This window comes from Coregonus lavaretus, assembly GCF_964263955.1.
Source record: "Coregonus lavaretus genome assembly, contig: SUPER_35_unloc_3, whole genome shotgun sequence".
Taxonomy (NCBI): Eukaryota; Metazoa; Chordata; class Actinopteri; order Salmoniformes; family Salmonidae; genus Coregonus; species Coregonus lavaretus.
In genome coordinates, this window is record NW_028167179.1 from 63,977 (window position 1) to 84,490 (window position 20,514).

The window sequence follows — 20,514 nt, forward strand, 5'->3', positions numbered from 1 at the left end:
CTAATGAGTTAATTGTTACATGATTCATTTAATCTAGTAACAATTAAACATAGTAGTTAATTATTCGATAAATAATAGTAATCACAATAATGAAAGTCACGTCACGACATCAGCATATGTGGGAACTCCCTCAAGACTGTTGGAAAAGCATTCCAGGTGAAGCTGGTTGAGAGAATGCCAAGAGTGTTCAAAGCTGTCATCAAGGCATAGGGTGGCTATTTGAAGAATCTCAAATATAAAATATATTTTGATTTGTTTAACACTTTTTTGGTTACTACATGATTCCATTTGTGTTATTTCACAGTTTTGATGTCTTCACTATTATTCTATAATGTAGAAAATAGTACAAATAATGAAAAACCTTGGAATGAGTAGGTGTGTCCAAACTTTTGACTGGGACTGTACATGAAGGTAGGGTAAAGTGACCAGGCATCAGGATAGATGATAATAATAGGAGTAAAATAAAGAACAGAGTAGCAGCAGCATATGATAAGTGTAAAATGTTGTGTGTTTGTGTTGTGTCGGTAACTCTGTATTTGCGTGCGTGTGTGTAAAAGTGTGTTTGTGTTGTGTCTCGGTAACTGTGTGTGTGCGCACGTATGTAGTGAATGTGTGTGGGTTTTGTGTGAGAGTGTCAGTTTAGTTTGAGTGTGTGTATATACTGTGGGGTCTGAAATTATTGACACCCTTGATAAAGATGAGCAATAATGACTGTATAAAAAAATAAAATAATACTGAGCTATAATGAATGCCACCAAATCGAACTGCAAATGCCTCCAACAAGTATGTAGAGTCACAAGCTTGATGTAGTCATTGTGTGCTAGGAATATGGGACTAAATACTAAACTTTTGACTACTTCATTGATAAGAATCTGTAGGGGTGTCAATTTTGACTCCTACCTTTTTGAGAGAAAAAAAATATTACTTGTTAAACAATGTCTTTTTCTGAGCAATTGTATTAGTATAAAATAATATAATTTCCCAATTTTTTTTAGCATACAATATAGCTCAGTATTTGAATTATTTATTTTAAACTGTCATTATTGCCCAATAATTTCTGACCCCACTGTATACTTTTGAGTGTGCATAGAGTCAGTGCAAGATAGTCTGATTAAGTTAATTAACTATTTAGCACTCTTATGGCTATTTAGCAGTCTTGTGGCTTGGGGGTAGAAGCTACAGTATCTCGGAGCCTGTTGGTCCGAGAGCCGATGCTCTGGTACAGTTTACAGACCGTTTTTTGGGCCTTCTTCTGACACCGCCTGATATAGAAGTCCTGGATGGCAGGGAGCACGGCCCCAGTGATGTACTGGGCTGTCCACACCACCCTCTGTAGCTCTTTGCGGTCAAGGGCAGTGCATTTGCCATACCAAGCGGTGATGCAGCCAGTCAAGATGCTCTCGATGGTGCAGCTGTATCTTTTTGAGGATCCAAGGGCCCATGCCAAATCCTTTTTGCCTCCTGAGGGGGAAGATGCTCTGTCGTGCCCTCTTCACATCTGTGTGGGTGTGTATGGGCCATGTTAAACCTTAGTGATGTGGACGCCAAGGAATTTGAATCTCTCAACCCGCTCCACTATAGCCCATTGATGTGAGTGGGGGGCGTGCTCTACCCTCTTTCTCCTGTAGTCCACTATCAGCTCCTTGGTTTTACTGACGCAGAGGGAGAGTTTGTTGTCCTAGCTGGCCCGTCAGGAAGTCCAGGATCCAGTTGCAGAGCAAGGTGTTCAGTTCCAGGTAGAGGTCTTCACGGATCCACCTGTACCTGAATACCCAAGCGGGTCCGGATCCAGAATTCTAAATAATGTCACTGGTCTGGGTCGGATCTGAAATGATTGTCATGGGTCTCGGGTATGTGTAATTTTAACTGACTTGTCCGGAACGATCCAAACGTGACTGCTGCGGTAGAGGGAGAGAGAGAGAGAAATGTATGCATCTGCTCTTTGCTTTTCACAAAAGTGGCGCGTGTAACTTGTTGTTGGCCAAACACAAGTAATCAAAGCGCCAATAGGCTACAGTCATAGTCTCTCTGTGTGGGGCAAAAGTTAGGAGTTATCTAATCAATAGGATAGGCTACAAGGATCAAGAGCCAACAGGTAGACTGCTAATTTATATTCTGAATGGAGTTGTTTTTGTTTGTAACTGTAGGATGAGAAAGCACATGCAGCCTAGCTAGCTAGCTTAACTAGCTTCTCCCGTTTTGATGCAGTCAAGACAGGTAGCCACTACGTAATCATATTGGATGATAAATGATGACATTGTTATACTATTCAACTCATGTACTGATAATAACCTCCTTTCTTCTTGTGTCAGTCTGCAGATGCAGAGGCTGCAGGTCCTGCAGGATCGTCTCTGGTCAAGCAGGAGAGGACTGAAGGAGAGGAGGACCCACTGCACAGCAGAGACATCCAGACTGGAGCAGCGGCTGCAGTGGCACCTCCTGTAGTTACGGAGGACCTCACCACCGCCGCCGTGCCCCATCCCAGGACCCGACACAGCATCACGGAGGTCAGTGGAGCGCCGAATGCCGTCGTCAAGTCAGAGAGCGACACCGAGACTTTAACTGTAACGCACAGGCTATTACCCACAGCATCTGACCACAGATCAGACCCAGAGAGACTGGGGATGGGGCTGGGGCGACTCGGCTCTCCTCCTGCTCCCGGCTCAGAGTATTTACTTTACGGTAACCCGAGGACGGTTCATTCCCATCGGGACTCAGGTGGCACGTTAGAGACTGGCAATGATCTGTCTTGTTCTTACACTACAGAGATGGACCCTGGCAACATTCCCTTGGGTTTAGAGGCACAGACTGATCTGTCTAGGGCGGACTGGAACCAGTACAGTAGTAGTGTATACTCTGAAGGGTGCCTAGATAAGAAAGGGGAGGTTATAGTGGTAGATGAGGTGAAAGTGGAGGGCGATGCTCCTCTGACATGGAATGTAGACGAGACTCACTTAGGAGAAGGACACTCACAAAGCAGAGATTTCTTAGATTACAGGGGAATCTTAGAGACAAATCATATTGTCGCCACCCATTCCCCTTTACATGCTTTCAGGGATCGCGACCCAGTGCCCACATCAATGGCACCTTCCGATTCACATGGCTGTGTCCTTTTCGATCAGGTATTGAACTCAAAGGACCAAAGGGCCAAGGCATGGGGAGGGGGACCAACATCAGGCAATAGTAAAGAGAAGCGGTTCGTCTGCATGTTCTGCAACAAAGGCTTCAGCTGCCCCCAGAAGGTGGAGATCCACCAGAGGGTCCACACAGGGGTGAAACCCTTCGGCTGCCCCCAGTGTGAGAAGAGGTTCTCCCAGTCTGGTGACCTGAAGAGGCACCAGAGGGTCCACACAGGGGAGAAACCCTTCAGCTGCCCCCAGTGTGAGAAGAGGTTCTCCCTGGCTGGCAACCTGAAGATGCACCTGAAGGTCCACAAGGGAGAGAGACCGTTCGCTTGTACACACTGTGGGAAAAGGTTCTCAGAGAGGAGCTACCTCAGAATACACCAGCAGAAAAAACATTCTACTCTATAACATAGAAAACAACCATTCCACTCGATAGCTTCTGACGTTTAGATCAAACCCTGCATAAAGAAAAATATAATTTTTTATTGTCAGCAAAAAAGATCCACAGATGCATTTGGAATAACGAGAGTCACAGATTTCAGTGTTGAATATTCCTGTGTAGAATATTGCATCCATTCATTGTGTGATATATAAGGCATATACACTGAGTGTACAAAACATTAGGAACAACTTCCTAATATTGAGTTGCACCCCCTTTTGCCCTCAGAACAGCCTCAATTCGTCTTGCCCATTGACCCTCTGAATGGCACACATAAACAATCCATGTCTCAATTGTCTCAAGGCTTAAAAATCCTTCTTTAACCTGTCTCCTCTCCTTCATCTACACTGATTGAAGTGGATTTAACAAGTGACATCAATAAAGGATCATAGCTTTCACCTGTAGTCACCTGGTCAGTCTGTCAAGGAAAGAGTGGGTATTCCTAATGTTTTTTACTCAGTGTATAAGCCTAAAAAGACTGTTACATATTGTGTTTGTACACTGCTATATGATGTTCACAAATGCCTGTTTCATTACTACCATTCAACTACTTAAGTTTTTACCCCAAGATACTTTTAATGAGAAAATGAATGGAGTTGATCAAGTTCCTATAGAGTTTTAGTTGAGACATTACATTTACATTTTATTCATTTAGCAGATGCTCTTATCCAGAACGACTTAAAATTAGTGCATTCATCTTAAGATGGCTGGGTGAGAACCACATATCAAAGTTGTAGCAATTCAGGGCTTGACATTAAGGGGGAATTGCAGCCGTTGATTTGGCCTCGTTTTTTTGGCTCGCTCCTCAAGAAATGCTGTCGGCCATGACAGAAACCAAACGCGAGTTGGCTTGGGGGTGTGGTTTGATGTGGTTGTTTCTTTGGTGTGTCCTTGCCACCACCAAGACACACCCATCTGTCAGAACCTTGCCTGCAGCTATTTCCTCCTCTCAATCACAACAAACAAACCTCCTGCTTGTTGAGTTCAATAACTACAGGCAGATGTATGGTGAGATGCCGGAGGAAGCTTTGAATAGGTCAGTAGCCTACAGTGTAAAAACGACAAGAATGCGATTGCTAAATTTATGTAAGTATTCTAAACTAAATATTTTGTATAACTTTCAAATGTAGTAACAGGTCCATGTAGAATAAACAACCCTTTACATAATACCATAGAATCAGTGTTCTGTTAATATAACAATGTGAACCTTTCATATTTTATTGTCATTCCCAGCCAATACAGATACTCTGTCTGGTGGTATTGGGGCTACCTTGGCAAACATGTCAGTGGTCATACCTTCCTGTGTGGTGTCCTGCATACAACAGGAGTTCCCTGATCCTGGTGCAGAATACACAGGGTTCCTCCCTCCCCATATTGACTGATACCATTTAATTCAATAAAAAAAGACAATACAAGTAAAAGTTGTCTAGTAACATCTTTATGCCGAGTGCCAGGTCTCTCTCCATTCAGTATCAAGCCTGTCTGTTGGTCAGGACTCCATCACATCATCTTGCAAGTCTCCAAGTGCTGGCTCCATAGCTGCATCTGTGAACACATACACAGTCACTGTTCTATTACCAATGGCAGTTAGGATAGGTGATATCTGACACACAAACATATACTATGTTGAAGTTTGAACAGGTCAGACTAAACCTACCTAATTCTGGTCTACCCATCGACAATCGTTGGTGAGCAAGCAAGAGTTGAGACTGGAGGTAAGGTCTTTGCCAGCGTAGATCAGCTCCTGGCCCCTCATCAAAGATATTGGTCGGTCACATACAAACACACACAGAGCACTGATTACATTATCAATGGTGGTTATGATTAGCATGGTGGAAGCAACCTGATCGCTGATTTCACCTTTCTATTTAACTTCAGATAACATATGTGAAATAGAATGGTAAACGCAGCGATCAGGCTGGTTCCACCAGGCCAGGTTATGATGGTGAATTGGGGAAAAAAATCTCTAAACTGTTTTGACCTTTGACCAGGTCAAATTTGACCAATCTGATTCAAGCGTCCTCCCTGTTCCATGTATAGGAATTCTCACAGCGAGGGCATGTCTGTGTGATGCTGAGGGTCCCCTTGCTGGTCTTCTCTATGTTGCATGTTCGGCTGCAAACTGGACATTTCTCGAACTGCAGCAGGCAATCCTTATAAACAATGGACTTCCTCATCTTATGAGGTGGTGTTGAATGGGAGGGCCTGTGACAGGGTGATACAATAGACAGAATTGCATTTTGTTATAAAGAAAGGAGAAAGCTTTTGATAATGCACTTCACAACCAAAATTATCTACTACTTGTATCTGCTTGACTGGGTAATTAACCTACTAGTTTATCAAACTGGGTATTTTTTTTGGACAACTTTTCACATAACACTCATTACCATTGTTGATGAAGCCGTCTGTGTCACCAGGGTAGTAACTCGGGTCAAGCTAATCGTCACTAGTTACCACAGCCACAAAGTCAGAAACCCCGCCTATTTCTACAATTTAATGTTTCCGACTCATATCGATACCACATAGGCCGTTTTCAATGGGATTAGTTGCTTTTTAGGGGCAGTTGCTCTTTAACGCTTGTCTTCGTCTGGGACAAGTAAAATAAATAGTCGGACAAGAAGAATATAGATTTAAGTTCTCCAAATGGACAAGTACTGACTGTACGGACTGGAACGAACTGCAAAAATCTCTGAAGCTGGAGACTCTTATCTCCCTCACTAACTTTAAGCATCAGTTGTCAGAGCACCTTACCGATCACTGCACCTGTACACAGCCCATCTGAAATTAGCCCACCCAACTACCTCATCCCTATATTGTTATTTATTTTGCTCATTTGCACCCCAGTATCTCTATTTGCAAATCATCTCTTGCACATCTATCATTCCAGTGTTAATACTAATTGTAATTATTTTGCACTATAGCCTATTTATTGCCTTACCTCCATAACTTGCTACATTTGCACACACTGTATATATATTTTCTGTTGTATTTTTGACTTTATGTTTTGTTTACCCCATATGTAACTCTGTGTTGTTGTTTTTATCGCACTGCTTTGCTTTATCTTGGCCAGGTCGCAGTTGTAAATGAGAACTTGTTCTCAACTGGCTTACCTGGTTAAATAAAGGTTAAATAAATAAAAAATAAAAAAGTTTAAAAAATCACACACATCACAATATCAAACAACTACTCCGATCAGAATTGGATCAGAGCTGAATGTCTTGAGCCAATAAGTATTTAACTCCAAGCCTAAATAGGAGTAAAAATGTTGCTAAAGTCACATAAGTTGCATGTGCAATAATAGAGTTCAACATGATTTTGAAATGATACCTCATCTCTGTACCCCACACATACAATCATTAGTAAGGTCCCTCAGTTGAGCAGTGAATTTCAAACACTGATTCAACCACAAAGACCAGGGAGGTTTTCCAATGCCTCGCAAAGAAGGGCTCCTATTGGTAGATGGGTAAAAAAATAAAAAATAAAGCAGACATTGAAGATCCCTTTGAGCATGGTGAAGTTATTAATTACACTTTCGATGGTGTATCAATACACCCAGTCACTACAAAGATACAGGCGTCCTTCCTAACTCAGTTGCCGGAGTGGAAGGAAACCGCTCAGGGATTTCACCAAGAGGCCACTGGTGACTTTAAAACAGTTACAGAGTTTAATGGCTGTGATAGGAGAAAACTGAGGATGGATTAACAACATTGTAGTTACTCCACAATACTAACCTAATTGACAGAGTGAAAAGAAGGAAGCCTGTTTGCAACAAGGCAAAGCAATTAACTTTTTTGTCCTGAATACAGTGTTATGTTTGAGGCAAATCCAATACAACACATTACTGAGTACCACTCTCCATATTTTCAAGCATAGTGGTGGCTGCATCATGTTATGTGAATGCTTGTAATCATTAAGGATTAGGGAGTTTTTCAGGATAAAAAATAAACGGTATGGAGCTAAGCACAGACAAAATCCTAGAGGAAAACCTGGTTCAGTCTGCTTTCCACCAGCCACTGGGAGATGAATTCACCTTTCAGCAGGACAATAACCTAAAACACAAGGCCAAATCTACACTGGAGTTGCTTACCAAGAAGACAGTGAATGTTACTGTAGTTTTGACTTAACTCTATTTGAAAATCTACGGCAAGACCTGAAAATGGTTGTCTAGCAAAGATTAACAACCGATTTGACAGAGCTTAAAGAACTTTGAAAAGAATAATGGGCAAGTGTTGCAATATTCCGGTGTGGAAAGCTCTTAGAGACTTACCCAGAAAGACTCAGCTATAGTCGCTGCCAAAGGTGATTCTAACATGTATTGACTCGGGTGTGAATACTTCTGTAAATGAGATATTTCTGTATTTCATTTTCAATACATTTTGCAAAAATGTCTAAGAACATGTTTTCACTTTGTCATAATGGCATATGGTGTGTAGATGTGTGAGACTAAATCTATTGAATCCATTTTGAATTCAGGCTGTAACACAACAAAATGTGGAATAAGTCAAGGGGTATGAATACTTTCTGAAGGCACTGTATCTCTTGATCTGTTTGACATGGTTAGTGATACACCCAGCAGTCATACGAGACAGAACATACCAAGAAGTCACCAAGCTCTCTCTCTCGCAAGCCTGATTGATCTCTCTCGCAAGACTGATTGACGAGGTCGTGTGGAGGGCTCAGTCCTTTTTCTTTCACTTTCTTTTTTATTTCTATTTTAACGGTGGAGGACTAAAACAATGTGGATCTGGGCCGTGGGATTCATTTAAGATATTCTTTGAAGAGGCAGGGTTTTAGACGTTTTTGAAAGATGAGCATGGACTCTGCTGTCCTAGCTTCAGGGGGAAGCTGGTTCCACCAATGGGGTGCCAGGACAGAGAAGAGTTTTGACTGGGCTGAGTGGGAGCTGACCCCCCGTAGGGGTGGGACGGCCAAGAGACCAGAGGTGGCGGAGTACTCGATTTGGGGTGTAGGGTTTGAGCATAGCCTGAAGGTAGGGAGGGGCAGTTCCCCTTGCTGCTCTGTAGGCAAGTACCATGGTCTTGTAGTGGATGCGAGCTTCGACTGGAAGCCAGGAGCGGGGTGACATGGGAGAACTTGGGAAGTTTGAACACCAGGCAGGCTGCGGCGTTCTAGATTAGTTGCAGGGTTTTGATGGCACAAGCAGGGAGCCCAGCCAACAGAGAGTTGCAGTCGTGTAAACGTGAGATTACAACAGCCTGGATTAGGACCTGCGCAGTTTCCTGTGTAAGGACGGGTCATACTCTACAGATGTTGTAGAGCATGAACCTGCAGGAGCGAGTTATTGCTTTGATATTCTTTGCACTCTGAGAGGGGGACACCGTGGAGTTGTCAACCGTGATGGAGAGGTCTTGGAGCGGTCAGGCCTTCCCCGGGAGGATTAGCAGCTCGTCTTGTCGAGGTTGAGCTTGAGGTGGTGGGCCAACATCCAAGCTGAGATGTCTGCCAGGCACGCAGAGATACATATGTACAGTGAGGGAAAAAAGTATTTGATCCCCTGCTGATTTTGTACGTTTGCCCACTGACAAAGAAATTATCAGTCTATAATTTTAATGGTAGGTTTATTTGAACAGTGAGAGACAGAATAACAACAAAAAAATCCAGAAAAACGCATGTTAAAAATGTTATAAATTGATTTGCATTTTAATGAGGGAAATAAGTATTTGACCCCCTCTCAATCAGAAAGATTTCTGGCTCCCAGGTGTCTTTTATACAGGTAACGAGCTGAGATTAGGAGCACACTCTTAAAGGGAGTGCTCCTAATCTCAGTTTGTTACCTGTATAAAAGACACCTGTCCACAGAAGCAATCAATCAATCAGATTCCAAACTCTCCACCATGGCCAAGACCAAAGAGCTCTCCAAGGATGTCAGGGACAAGATTGTAGACCTACACAAGGCTGGAATGGGCTACAAGACCATCGCCAAGCAGCTTGGTGAGAAGGTGACAACAGTTGGTGCGATTATTCGCAAATGGAAGAAACACAAAAGAACTGTCAATCTCCCTCGGCCTGGGGCTCCATGCAAGATCTCACCTCGTGGAGTTGCAACGATCATGAGAACGGTGAGGAATCAGCCCAGAACTACACGGGAGGATCTTGTCAATGATCTCAAGGCAGCTGGGACCATAGTCACCAAGAAAACAATTGGTAACACACTACGCCGTGAAGGACTGAAATCCTGCAGCGCCCGCAAGGTCCCCCTGCTCAAGAAAGCACATATACAGGCCCGTCTGAAGTTTGCCAATGAACATCTGAATGATTCAGAGGAGAACTGGGTGAAAGTGCTGTGGTCAGATGAGACCAAAATCGAGCTCTTTGGCATCAACTCAACTCGCCGTATTTGGAGGAGGAGGAATGCTGCCTATGACCCCAAGAACACCATCCCCACTGTCAAACATGGAGGTGGAAACATTATGCTTTGGGGGTGTTTTTCTGCTAAGGGGACAGGACAACTTCACCGCATCAAAGGGACGATGGACGGGGCCATGTACCGTCAAATCATGGGTGAGAACCTCCTTCCCTCAGCCAGGGCATTGAAAATGAGTCGTGGATGGGTATTCCAGCATGACAGTGACCCAAAACACACGGCCAAGGCAACAAAGGAGTGGCTCAAGAAGAAGCACATTAAGGTCCTGGAGTGGCCTAGCCAGTCTCCAGACCTTAATCCCATAGAAAATCTGTGGAGGGAGCTGAAGATTCGAGTTGCCATACGTCAGCCTCGAAACCTTAATGACTTGGAGAAGATCTGCAAAGAGGAGTGGAACAGAATCCCTCCTGAGATGTGTGCAAACCTGGTGGCCAACTACAAGAAACGTCTGACCTCTGCGATTGCCAACAAGGGTTTTGCCACCAAGTACTAAGATATGTTTTGCAGAGGGGTCAAATACTTATTTCCCTCTTTAAAAAGCAAATCAATTTATAACATTTTTGACATGCGTTTTTCTGGATTTTTTTGTTGTTATTCTGTCTCTCACTGTTCAAATAAACCTACCATTAAAATTATAGACTGATCATGTCTTTGTCAGTGGGAAAACGTACAAAATCAGCAGGGGATCAAATACTTTTTTCCCTCACTGTATGTGTGGTTTTCATATGGTGTATTTAACACTTGTTTATGTGTAATAAACACAAAATGGGACTTTTCATTCTAAGACTTTCATTGACTATTTTGTATACACCACATCTGATCTCACCCTATTCTGCATACACCAGACAGCACTTTATAACCAATATACACACACACTAACAAACACCTACTACTCCTGGCCAAAATAGTTTAGTCAGGTTTGTCTGATGATGACTTTTGACGTATCATAGCTGACTTATTTTTACCCACAACATCATATTTATGTCCACCATGATGGGTTTAACAACAATGACGTCATTCTGTAACTACAGCATAGGACTCAAACATAGTGGGGAAGGGTAAACACTCCATGTTGAAAGTGTGTTTATTATCTGTGTGTACGTACCTGAGGGGGTGTATGTCTGTGTAATCTATATCACCTCTCTCTTCCAGGAGGAGGAGGGTCCAGAGGTGCTGCTGGTGAAGGAGGAGGGGTGTGAGGAGGGTCTGGGGAACCCTGAGGGGACCATAGTCGTGGAGGACAACCAGACTACACCTCCTCCTGAACCCACAGAGGAACCAGCTGAGCAGCACAGGACCACACACAGTCTCACTGAGGTGAGCCCACTGTGAACTACTGTCTGAATGGTATTAGGTCAGGGTCCGTATCCACAAAGCCTGTCAGAGTAGGAGTGCTGATCTAGGATCAGTTTTGCCTTTTAGATCATAATGAATAAAACTATATAGACAGGTGGAGATCTGATCCTTGACCAGCACTCTTACTATGAGGCGCTTTGTGGATACGGCCCCAGGTCTTGATTCATTTTGTCTTAAATGTGGGACCATGCCTTTGAATGCTCAAACCATTAAAAAATGTCAAGTAATCAAATTAATTAGCACGTTTGCATAGTATCAAATCAACTAACAAGTTTGCATAGTACTCATAGCAATCCCTCATTGCCCAATCAGAAGATGCTCCATAGCAGGGTGCTCATATCAGAACATCCTCTAACTCTGTACCTCTTACAGTCAGCAGACATGGAGGATGGGAAGCCTGATCTGCTGCTGGTCAAAGTGGAGACAATAGAAAACGGACCAGAGAGCATTGATCTCAAATCAAATCAAATCAAATTTTATTGGTCACATGCGCCGAATACAACAGGTGCAGACATTACAGTGAAATGCTTACTTACAGCCCTTAACCAACAGTGCATTTATTTTAAACAAAAAAGTAAGAATAAAACAACAACAAAAAAGTGTTGAGAAAAAAAAGAGCAGAAGTAAAAAATAAAGTGACAGTAGGGAGGCTATATATACAATAGAATAAAGTGACAGTAGGGAGGCTATATATACAGGGGGGTACCGTTGCATAGTCAATGTGCGGGGGCACCGGCTAGTTGAGGTAATATGTACATGTGGGTAGAGTTAAAGTGACTATGCATAAATACTTAACAGAGTAGCAGCAGCGTAAAAAGGATGGGGTGGGGGGGCAGTGCAAATAGTCCGGGTAGCCATGATTAGCTGTTCAGGAGTCTTATGGCTTGGGGGTAGAAGCTGTTGAGAAGTCTTTTGGACCTAGACTTGGCACTCCGGTACCGCTTGCCGTGCGGTAGCAGAGAGAACAGTCTATGACTAGGGTGACTGGAGTCTTTGACAATTTTGAGGGCCTTCCTCTGACACCGCCTGGTATAGAGGTCCTGGATGGCAGGGAGCTTTGCCCCAGTGATGTACTGGGCCGTACGCACTACCCTCTGTAGTGCCTTGCGGTCAGAGGCCAAGCAGTTGCCATACCAGGCGGTGATGCAACCAGTCAGGATGCTCTCGATGGTGCAGCTGTAGAATTTTTTGAGGATCTGAGGACCCATGCCAAATCTTTTTAGTCTCCTGAGGGGGAATAGGCTTTGTCGTGCCCTCTTCACGACTGTCTTGGTGTGTTTGGACCATGATAGTTCGTTGGTGATGTGGACACCAAGGAACTTGAAGCTCTCAACCTGTTCCACTACAGCCCCGTCGATGAGAATGGGGGCGTGCTCAGTCCTCTTTTTTTTCCTGTAGTCCACAATCATCTCCTTTGTCTTGGTCACGTTGAGGGAGAGGTTGTTGTCCTGGCACCACACGGCCAGATCTCTGACCTCCTCCCTATAGGCTGTCTCATCGTTGTCGGTGATCAGGCCTACCACTGTTGTGTCGTCGGCAAACTTAATGATGGTGTTGGAGTCGTGCCTGGCCATGCAGTCATGGGTGAACAGAGAGTACAGGAGGGGACTGAGCACGCACCCCTGAGGGGCCCCCGTGTTGAGGATCAGTGTGGCAGATGTGTTGTTACCTACCCTTACCACCTGGGGGCGGCCCGTCAGGAAGTCCAGGATCCAGTTGCAGAGGGAGGTGTTTAGTCCCAGGATCCTTAGCTTAGTGATGAGCTTTGAGGGCACTATGGTGTTGAATGCTGAGCTGTAGTCAATGAATAGCATTCTCACGTAGGTGTTCCTCTTGTCCAGGTGGGAAAGGGCAGTGTGGAGTGCGATAGAGATTGCATCATCTGTGGATCTGTTGGGGCGGTATGCAAATTGGAGTGGGTCTAGGGTTTCTGGGATTATGCTGTTGATGTGAGCCATGACCAGTCTTTCAAAGCACTTCATGGCTACAGACGTCAGTGCCACGGGTCGGTAGTCATTTAGGCAGGTTATCTTAGAGTTCTTGGGCACGGGGACTATGGTGGTCTGCTTGAAACATGTTGGTATTACAGACTCAGTCAGGGACATGTTGAAAATGTCAGTGAAGACACTTGCCAGTTGGTCAGCACATGCTCGGAGTACACGTCCTGGTAATCCGTCTGGCCCTGCGGCCTTGTGAATGTTGACCTGCTTAAAAGTCTTACTCACATCGGCTACGGAGAGCGTGATCACATAGTCGTCCGGAACAGCTGGTGCTCTCATGCATGCTTCAGTGTTGCTTGCCTCGAAGCGAGCATAGAAGTGGTTTAGCTCGTCTGGTAGGCTTGTGTCACTGGGCAGCTCGCGGCTGTGCTTCCCTTTGTAGTCTGTAATAGTTTTCAAGCCCTGCCACATCCGACGAGCGTCAGAGCCAGTGTAGTATGATTCAATCTTAGACCTGTATTGACTCTTTGCCTGTTTGATGGTTCGTCGGAGGTCATAGCGGGATTTCTTATAAGCGTCCGGGTTAGAGTCCCGTTCCTTGAAAGCGGCAGCTCTACCCTTTAGCTCAGTGCGGATGTTTCCTGTAATCCATGGCTTCTGGTTGGGGTATGTACGTACGGTCACTGTGGGGACGACATCATCGATGCACTTATTGATGAAGCCAGTGACTGATGTGGTGTACTCCTCAATGCTGTCTGAAGAATCCCTGAACATGTTCCAGTCTGTGCTAGCAAAACAGTCCTGTAGCTTAGCATCTGCGTCATCTGACCACTTTTTTATTAGCCGAGTCACTGGTGCTTCCTGCTTCAGTTTTTGCTTATAAGCAGGAATCAGGAGGATAGAGTTATGGTCAGATTTGCCAAATGGAGGGCGAGGGAGAGCTTTGTATGCGTCTCTGTGTGTGGAGTAAAGGTGGTCTAGAGTTTTTTCCCCTCTGGTTGCACATTTAACATGCTGGTAGAAATGAGGTAGAACGGATTTAAGTTTCCCTGCATTAAAGTCCCCTGCTACTAGGAGCGCTGCATCTGGATGAGCGTTTTCCTGTTGATTAATGGCCTTGTACAACTCATTCAGTGCAATCTTAATGCCAGCATTGGTTTGTGGTGGTAAATAGACAGCTATGAAAAGTATAGATGAAAACTCTCTTGGTAAATAGTGTGGTCTACAGCTTATCATAAGATACTCTACCTCAGGCGAGCAAAACCTTGAGACTTCCTTAGTATTTGATTTTGTGCACCAGCTGTTGTTTACAAAAATACAGAGACCGCCACCCCTCGTCTTACCCGAGTCTGCCGTTCTGTCCTGCCGATGTAGCGTATAGCCTGCTAGCTGAATGTTGTCATTGTTGTCATTCAGCCACGACTCCGTGAAACATAAGATATTACAGTTTTTAATGTCCCGTTGGTAGGATAACCGTAATCTTAAATCGTCCATTTTATTATCCAAAGCTTGAACGTTGGCTAATAGGATTGATGGGAGAGGCAGTTTACTCGTTCGCCGTCGGATCTTTACAAGGCACCCCGACCTACGTCCACGGTATCTCCGTCTCTTCCTCACGCGAATGACGGGGATCTGGGCCTTGTCTGGAGTCTGTAGAATATCCTTCGCGAACGCCTCGTTGAAAAAAAAGTGTTCGTCCAACGCGAGGTGAGTAATCGCTGTCCTGATATCCAGAAGCTCTCTTTGGTTATAAGAGACGATGGCATAAACATTATGTACAAAATAAATTACAAATAACGCGGAAAAACACACATAATAGTACAATTGGTTAGAGGGCTGTAAAACGGACTAAAGATGGGGGAGCAAGGGCTGAGTGGACTAAAGATGGGGGAGCAAGGTAAGGGAGAAACACATATAGCCTACATACAGTAATAGATCTTCAATGGGAATAGTGATGCACCTGGCTATTGTTTTTTCTTCATTCATAAAATGAAATCAATACAACTTATGTTTACATACTAAAACACACATTATAATGTATGAACTTGACCAGGTAATTGACAAAAAAAAACTCAATTTATGTAGAGTTATCTGCCATGTTTTTAGTCTATTTTCTAACCTCTTCCTCTAGGTGGTTGGCTGGAGGCTAACAGAGGAGACTGGGCAGCCATCTTGGATTCCCAGACCCAGACTGGTGCAGCCAAGGGCCCAGGGGAAATCATCACTGAGCAGGCCAGGACCAGAGGCGACATAGTGGAGGTCAGTGGATGGGACAGCATCGTCAACTCTGGGCTGGGGAACAACACTGTTAACCACAACCAGAAACAGACAGTCGAACACAAAACACCAACCGAATTTAGTCTCCATGACAACAGACTGGCTGAGACCAAAGCGAGGCATAGATTTGGTCTGCGGGGACAGGGCGGTGTCGGTATGTGGCGGGAGAGAACAGACACAGACTCGGCTAGCGATTCTCCGTCCTTCTCCTATAGTTGTGATTTATGGCGCCTCAGGTTAACCCCCGAACAGGTGCTGCCTTCAGCCTGCCTTCTATAGGATATATCACCTGGAACATGAACCCTGCGACAACACAGACGCTCCCTGGTTAGGCTGCCAACTGTGCCAGGCCAGTTTTTCACACTCGCCCAACCTGAAGAGGCACCTGGGAGTCCACACAGGAGAAACCCTTAGGCTGCCCCAGTGTGAGGAAAGGTTTTCCCATCAGCTGAAGATGTACCTGAAGAGAGGCTGTTCGCTTGTGGGCGGGAAGAGGTTCTCAAAGGAGCTACACAATATATACAAAAGTATGTGGACATCCCATCAAATGAGTGGTTTCTATTTCAGCCACACCCGTTGCTGACAGGTGTATAAAATCGAGCACACAGCCATGCAATCTCCATAGACAAACATTGGCAGTAGAATGGCCTTACTGAAGAGCTCAGTGACTTTCAACGTGGCGCCGTCATAGGATGCCACCTTTCCAACAAGTCAGTTCGTCAAATTTCTGCCCTGCTAGAGCTGCCCCGGTCAACTGTAACTGCTGTTATTGTGATGTGGAAACATCTAGGAGCAACAACTGCTCAGCCGCGAAGTGGTAGGCCACACAAGCTCACAGAACGGGGCCGCCGAGTGCTGAAGCGCGTAGCGTGTAAAAATCGTCTGTCCTCAGTTGCAACACTCACTACCGAGTTCCAAAACTGCCTCTGGAAGCAACGTCAGCAAAATAACTGTTCCATCGAGAGCTTCATGAAATGGGTTTCCATGGCCGAGCAGCCGCACACAAGCCTAAGTTAACCATGCGCAATGCCAAGTGTCGGCTGGAGTCGTGTAAAGCTCGCCGCCATTGGACTATGGAGCAGTGGAAACGCGTTCTCTGGAGTGATGAATCACACTTTACCATCTGGCAGTCAAACTGACAAATCTGGGTTTGGCAGATGCCAGGAGAACGCTACTTTCCCCAATGCATAGTGCCAACTGTAAAGTTTGGTGAGGGAAGAAAAATGGTCTGGGGCTGTTTTTCATGGTTCGGGCTAGGCCCCTTAGTTCCAGTGAAGGAAAATCTTAACGCTACAGCATACAATTACATTCTAGACATTGTGGCAACAGTTTGGGGCCCTTTCCTGTTTCAGCATGACATTACCCCCGTGCACAAAGCGAGGTCCATACAGAAATGGTTTGTCGAGATCAGTGTGGAAGAATTTGACTGGCCTGCACAGAGCCCTGACCTCAACCCCATCTAACATCTTTGGGATGAATTGGAACGCCGACTGTGAGCCAGGCCTACTCGCCCAACATTAGTGCCCGACCTCACTAATGCTCTTGTGGCTGAATAGTCCCGTGTAGCTCAGTTGGTAGAGCATGGCGCTTGCAACGCCAGGGTTGTGGGTTCGTTTCCCACGGGGGACCAGTATGAAAAAATGTATGCACTCACTAACTGTAAGTCGCTCTGGATAAGAGCGTCTGCTAAATGACTAAAATGTAAATGTAAATGTATGAATGGAAGCAAGTCCCTGCAGCAATGTTCCAACATCTAGTGGAAAGCCTTCCCAGAAGAGTGGAGGCTGTTTTAGCAACAAAGGGGGGACAAACTCCATATTAATGCCCATGATTTTGGAATGAGATGTTCGATGAGCAGGTGTCCACGTACTTTTTGTAATGTAGTGTACCTCAGGATACACCAGCAGAAAATGCACACGGCCCATGTATAGTGACATGTAATGTAGTACTAGTTAGTTAGTTTGTAGTTAATTCTGTTGGTTTCGGATGTAGTAGGGAACTGGATGAGGTGAACTGAGGAAAGAATGAGTATGATGAGGCAGAGTAGATGATATGGTGATGGTTGGTGTGATGGTGTCTGTAAAAATGCTTCACTGATGAAAAGTGACAACTTTGTCCTGTTTGATACTGGTGTTTTATAGTGAGATAAGGATAGTGCCTCAATTCATGTTTACTTGACATAAAGTAGTGAAGATGTGTGTAATGTAATGTTGAACCTTTTCCAAAGTATTCTAAAATTCATTTTATCAAAATGTGGGTACCAAGTTTACAGAAAAGGTAAGGTGTTACCATAGTGAGAAAAGTTATTCTACTTGTCAAATGTATTGTTTTGTGCAATAAAAACTCTACTTCACTTTATGTGCGTTTATGAACATTTTGTTGAAATTAAATACAAAATTGACTCTGTGCTGACTGACTTGGTTATTTTTGTATCATTGCAGGGACGAACCAAAACATTATACTTAATTCTTGAATCAACGCATATAGACTTTATAATGAACTCCAATGGCTCCATATTGTTAGGTACTTGAATCAGTGTTAGAGACGGACTTGACTGTGGTTAACGTTTGATAATTATCATGTCATGTTTCTGTGTGTACAGCAAATAGTTTATTTTATAAACCTTTATATGCTCTTCTGTACAATTTGTGTTTACAGTCTGCAGTCCATGAGGACCTGCTGATATCTGGTGTTGCTGGTGGGAGAGACTGGACCTCTGAGGGGGCTGGTCACAAACCCTGGCTCCTGATCAGGACCCTGAATCAGGAGCCGACGCTCTTCCTTCCCGAGTCGGAACCGGGACCGAACCGCGAGGGACCGAGTCTCCACCAACACACAGAACACAACCAGTGGACAGGTAGACTGAACAACCTCAGTCCTGGTGGTCATCAGAAAGACAGAGGTTCCAGTCAGGGATCCAGTCAGCAGCCCAGACCCTTCTCTTCACAGTGCAGGGATGAAGCAGGGCCTGGGGCTGATAGAGATAGACCCTCCTGTTCCTATGATACAAACACCACAGTATCCATAAAGAACGGAGCAGGTCATCCTGGGCTTCAGCTTTCACAGAGAGTGGTGGGAGACCCCCCCGGTGGTAGTCTAGCAGCAAGTATGTCTTCTCCTTCAGGGTCTTGTCTAATGCCTGGTGATTGGGTTCATAGAAAGCCTGGAGCTGGGTCTAGCCTTCCTCAGCTACCTCATAGTTACCCCACCAATACAGACAGGGTCAGGATGGGCGTTCACCACCAGAGGTACCTAGCCTATAACACAGCACACAATCCCAACAACACCCAAACAATAGCTAGAGGTCAAGGAGGGAGCTCAAATACTAACCACCTGAGGGTGGTGGCTCCTGCTTCTTCCTACTCTGGTGTCATTGGGTCACAACATGGGAGACCGAGCGTTAGCACGGACGCAGACAAGCCATACGCCTGCCCCACGTGTGGGAAGCGCTTTGCTAAGGCGACCTATATGAAGAAGCACCAGACCATTCACATCAAGGAGAGGCCCTTCAAGTGTAAACTGTGTTACAAGAGCTTCTCATTCCTGAGTTACCTTATCAGACATAGGAGTGTCCACAACAAGGATAAATCATAGCAGTGTGTCTTGAGATGTACACAGGGGATATCTAGAAACAATTATTTAGCTATAATATTATAGTTATCATGTGAAATAACCTGGAGTTTTGGGGGGGAGGATTACTAAGTCCCTCAGTTGAGCATCTGTGCACGCTCACATTCTCACATGATACAGACTTGTTGTTTGGTGTGCTGGCATAGCCAAAACACTGTCACTATATTTCCCCTCTGAATTAGGTTTTGCCTATGGTCTATTCATAACAAATATTGCCCTGGTCTTGTGACTGGGGTGAAATATTAATGATCAAACGAATGTGCACCTGTACTTCATATTCCTGACTGACTGGTCTCTACAAACTGGGGAGTGTACATCCTTTTAACTTCTGTTTAGGAGGGTAATTAACCACATACCTCTCATTAACCCTTTGTTAACTTGTCATTTGAAACAGGCTTGTGTAAATACCTGTTTTTAGAGAGACAGTAAACCTAGGCTAGAACAATGACTGTTTTAATATTTACCTTACTGAGGTGATGGAATAAAGCCATTCTATTATTTTCTACTCTATTCTTGCTAACACACTGTTCTTTCTAAACAAATCTGCTCTGCGCTTGAAAGATACTGTAGTTATAATATTTTTTATTAGGATCCCCATTAGCCGACACCAATGGCGAATGCTAGTCTTACTGGGGTCTGACATTACAGACGAGACTATTTACATACATTTAAAAACATTAACATGTAGTGTGTGTGCGCATCTATCAGTTACACACACAGCAGTACATCCACACAACAAGTAGGTCACATGGGGGAGAGGCGTTGTGCCATGAGGTGTTGCTTTATTTGTTTTTTGAAAACCATGTATGCTGTTCACTTGTGCTATATGAGATTGAAGGGAGTTCCATGCAATCATGACTCTGTATAATACTGTACGTTTCATTTTACATTACATTTTAGTCATTTAGCAGACGCTCTTATCCAGAGCGACTTACAGGAGCAATTAGGGTTAAGTGCCTTGCTCAAGGGCACATCGACAGATTTTTCACCTAGTCGGGTCGGGGATTAGAACCAGCGACCTTTCGATTACTGGCACAACGCTCTTAACCACTAAACTACCTGCCGTTTCCTTGAATTTATTCTGGATCTGGGGACTGTGAAAAAAAAAAAAATGCTGGTATGTCTGGTGGGGTAAGTGTGTGTCAGTGCTGTGTGTAAATTAGCTTTGCAAACTGGGAGCAACATTATATCCTTCGCGTCCGACTCTTTATAGAAAAAATCTTCGTCCAGTTCGAGGAGAGTAATCGCTGTTCTGATATCCAGAAGCTCTTTTCGGTCATACGCACAAAACTGAGTGCCCAGTGACAGAAAAGAGCTTCTGGATATCAGAACAGCGATTTCTCTCCTCGAACTGGACGAAGA

At 44.5% G+C, this 20,514-nt stretch overlaps 1 protein-coding gene across 1 annotated transcript in view; it reads left to right on the plus strand.

Moving 5' to 3' along the window:
* The window catches only part of LOC311110308 (uncharacterized protein), a 30,104-nt gene extending 9,859 nt beyond the window's left edge, over window positions 1–20,245 (plus strand). The window contains exons 3-7 of the mRNA XM_084188844.1: window positions 2,313–2,507; window positions 11,102–11,266; window positions 11,678–11,810; window positions 15,377–15,504; window positions 18,181–20,245. Coding sequence (XP_084044970.1) covers window positions 2,313–2,507; window positions 11,102–11,266; window positions 11,678–11,810; window positions 15,377–15,504; window positions 18,181–19,116 — 1,557 coding nt within the window. The 3' untranslated portion in view covers window positions 19,117–20,245. The remainder of the gene's footprint in view (window positions 1–2,312; window positions 2,508–11,101; window positions 11,267–11,677; window positions 11,811–15,376; window positions 15,505–18,180) is intronic.
* The last annotated feature ends 269 nt before the right edge of the window (window positions 20,246–20,514 follow it).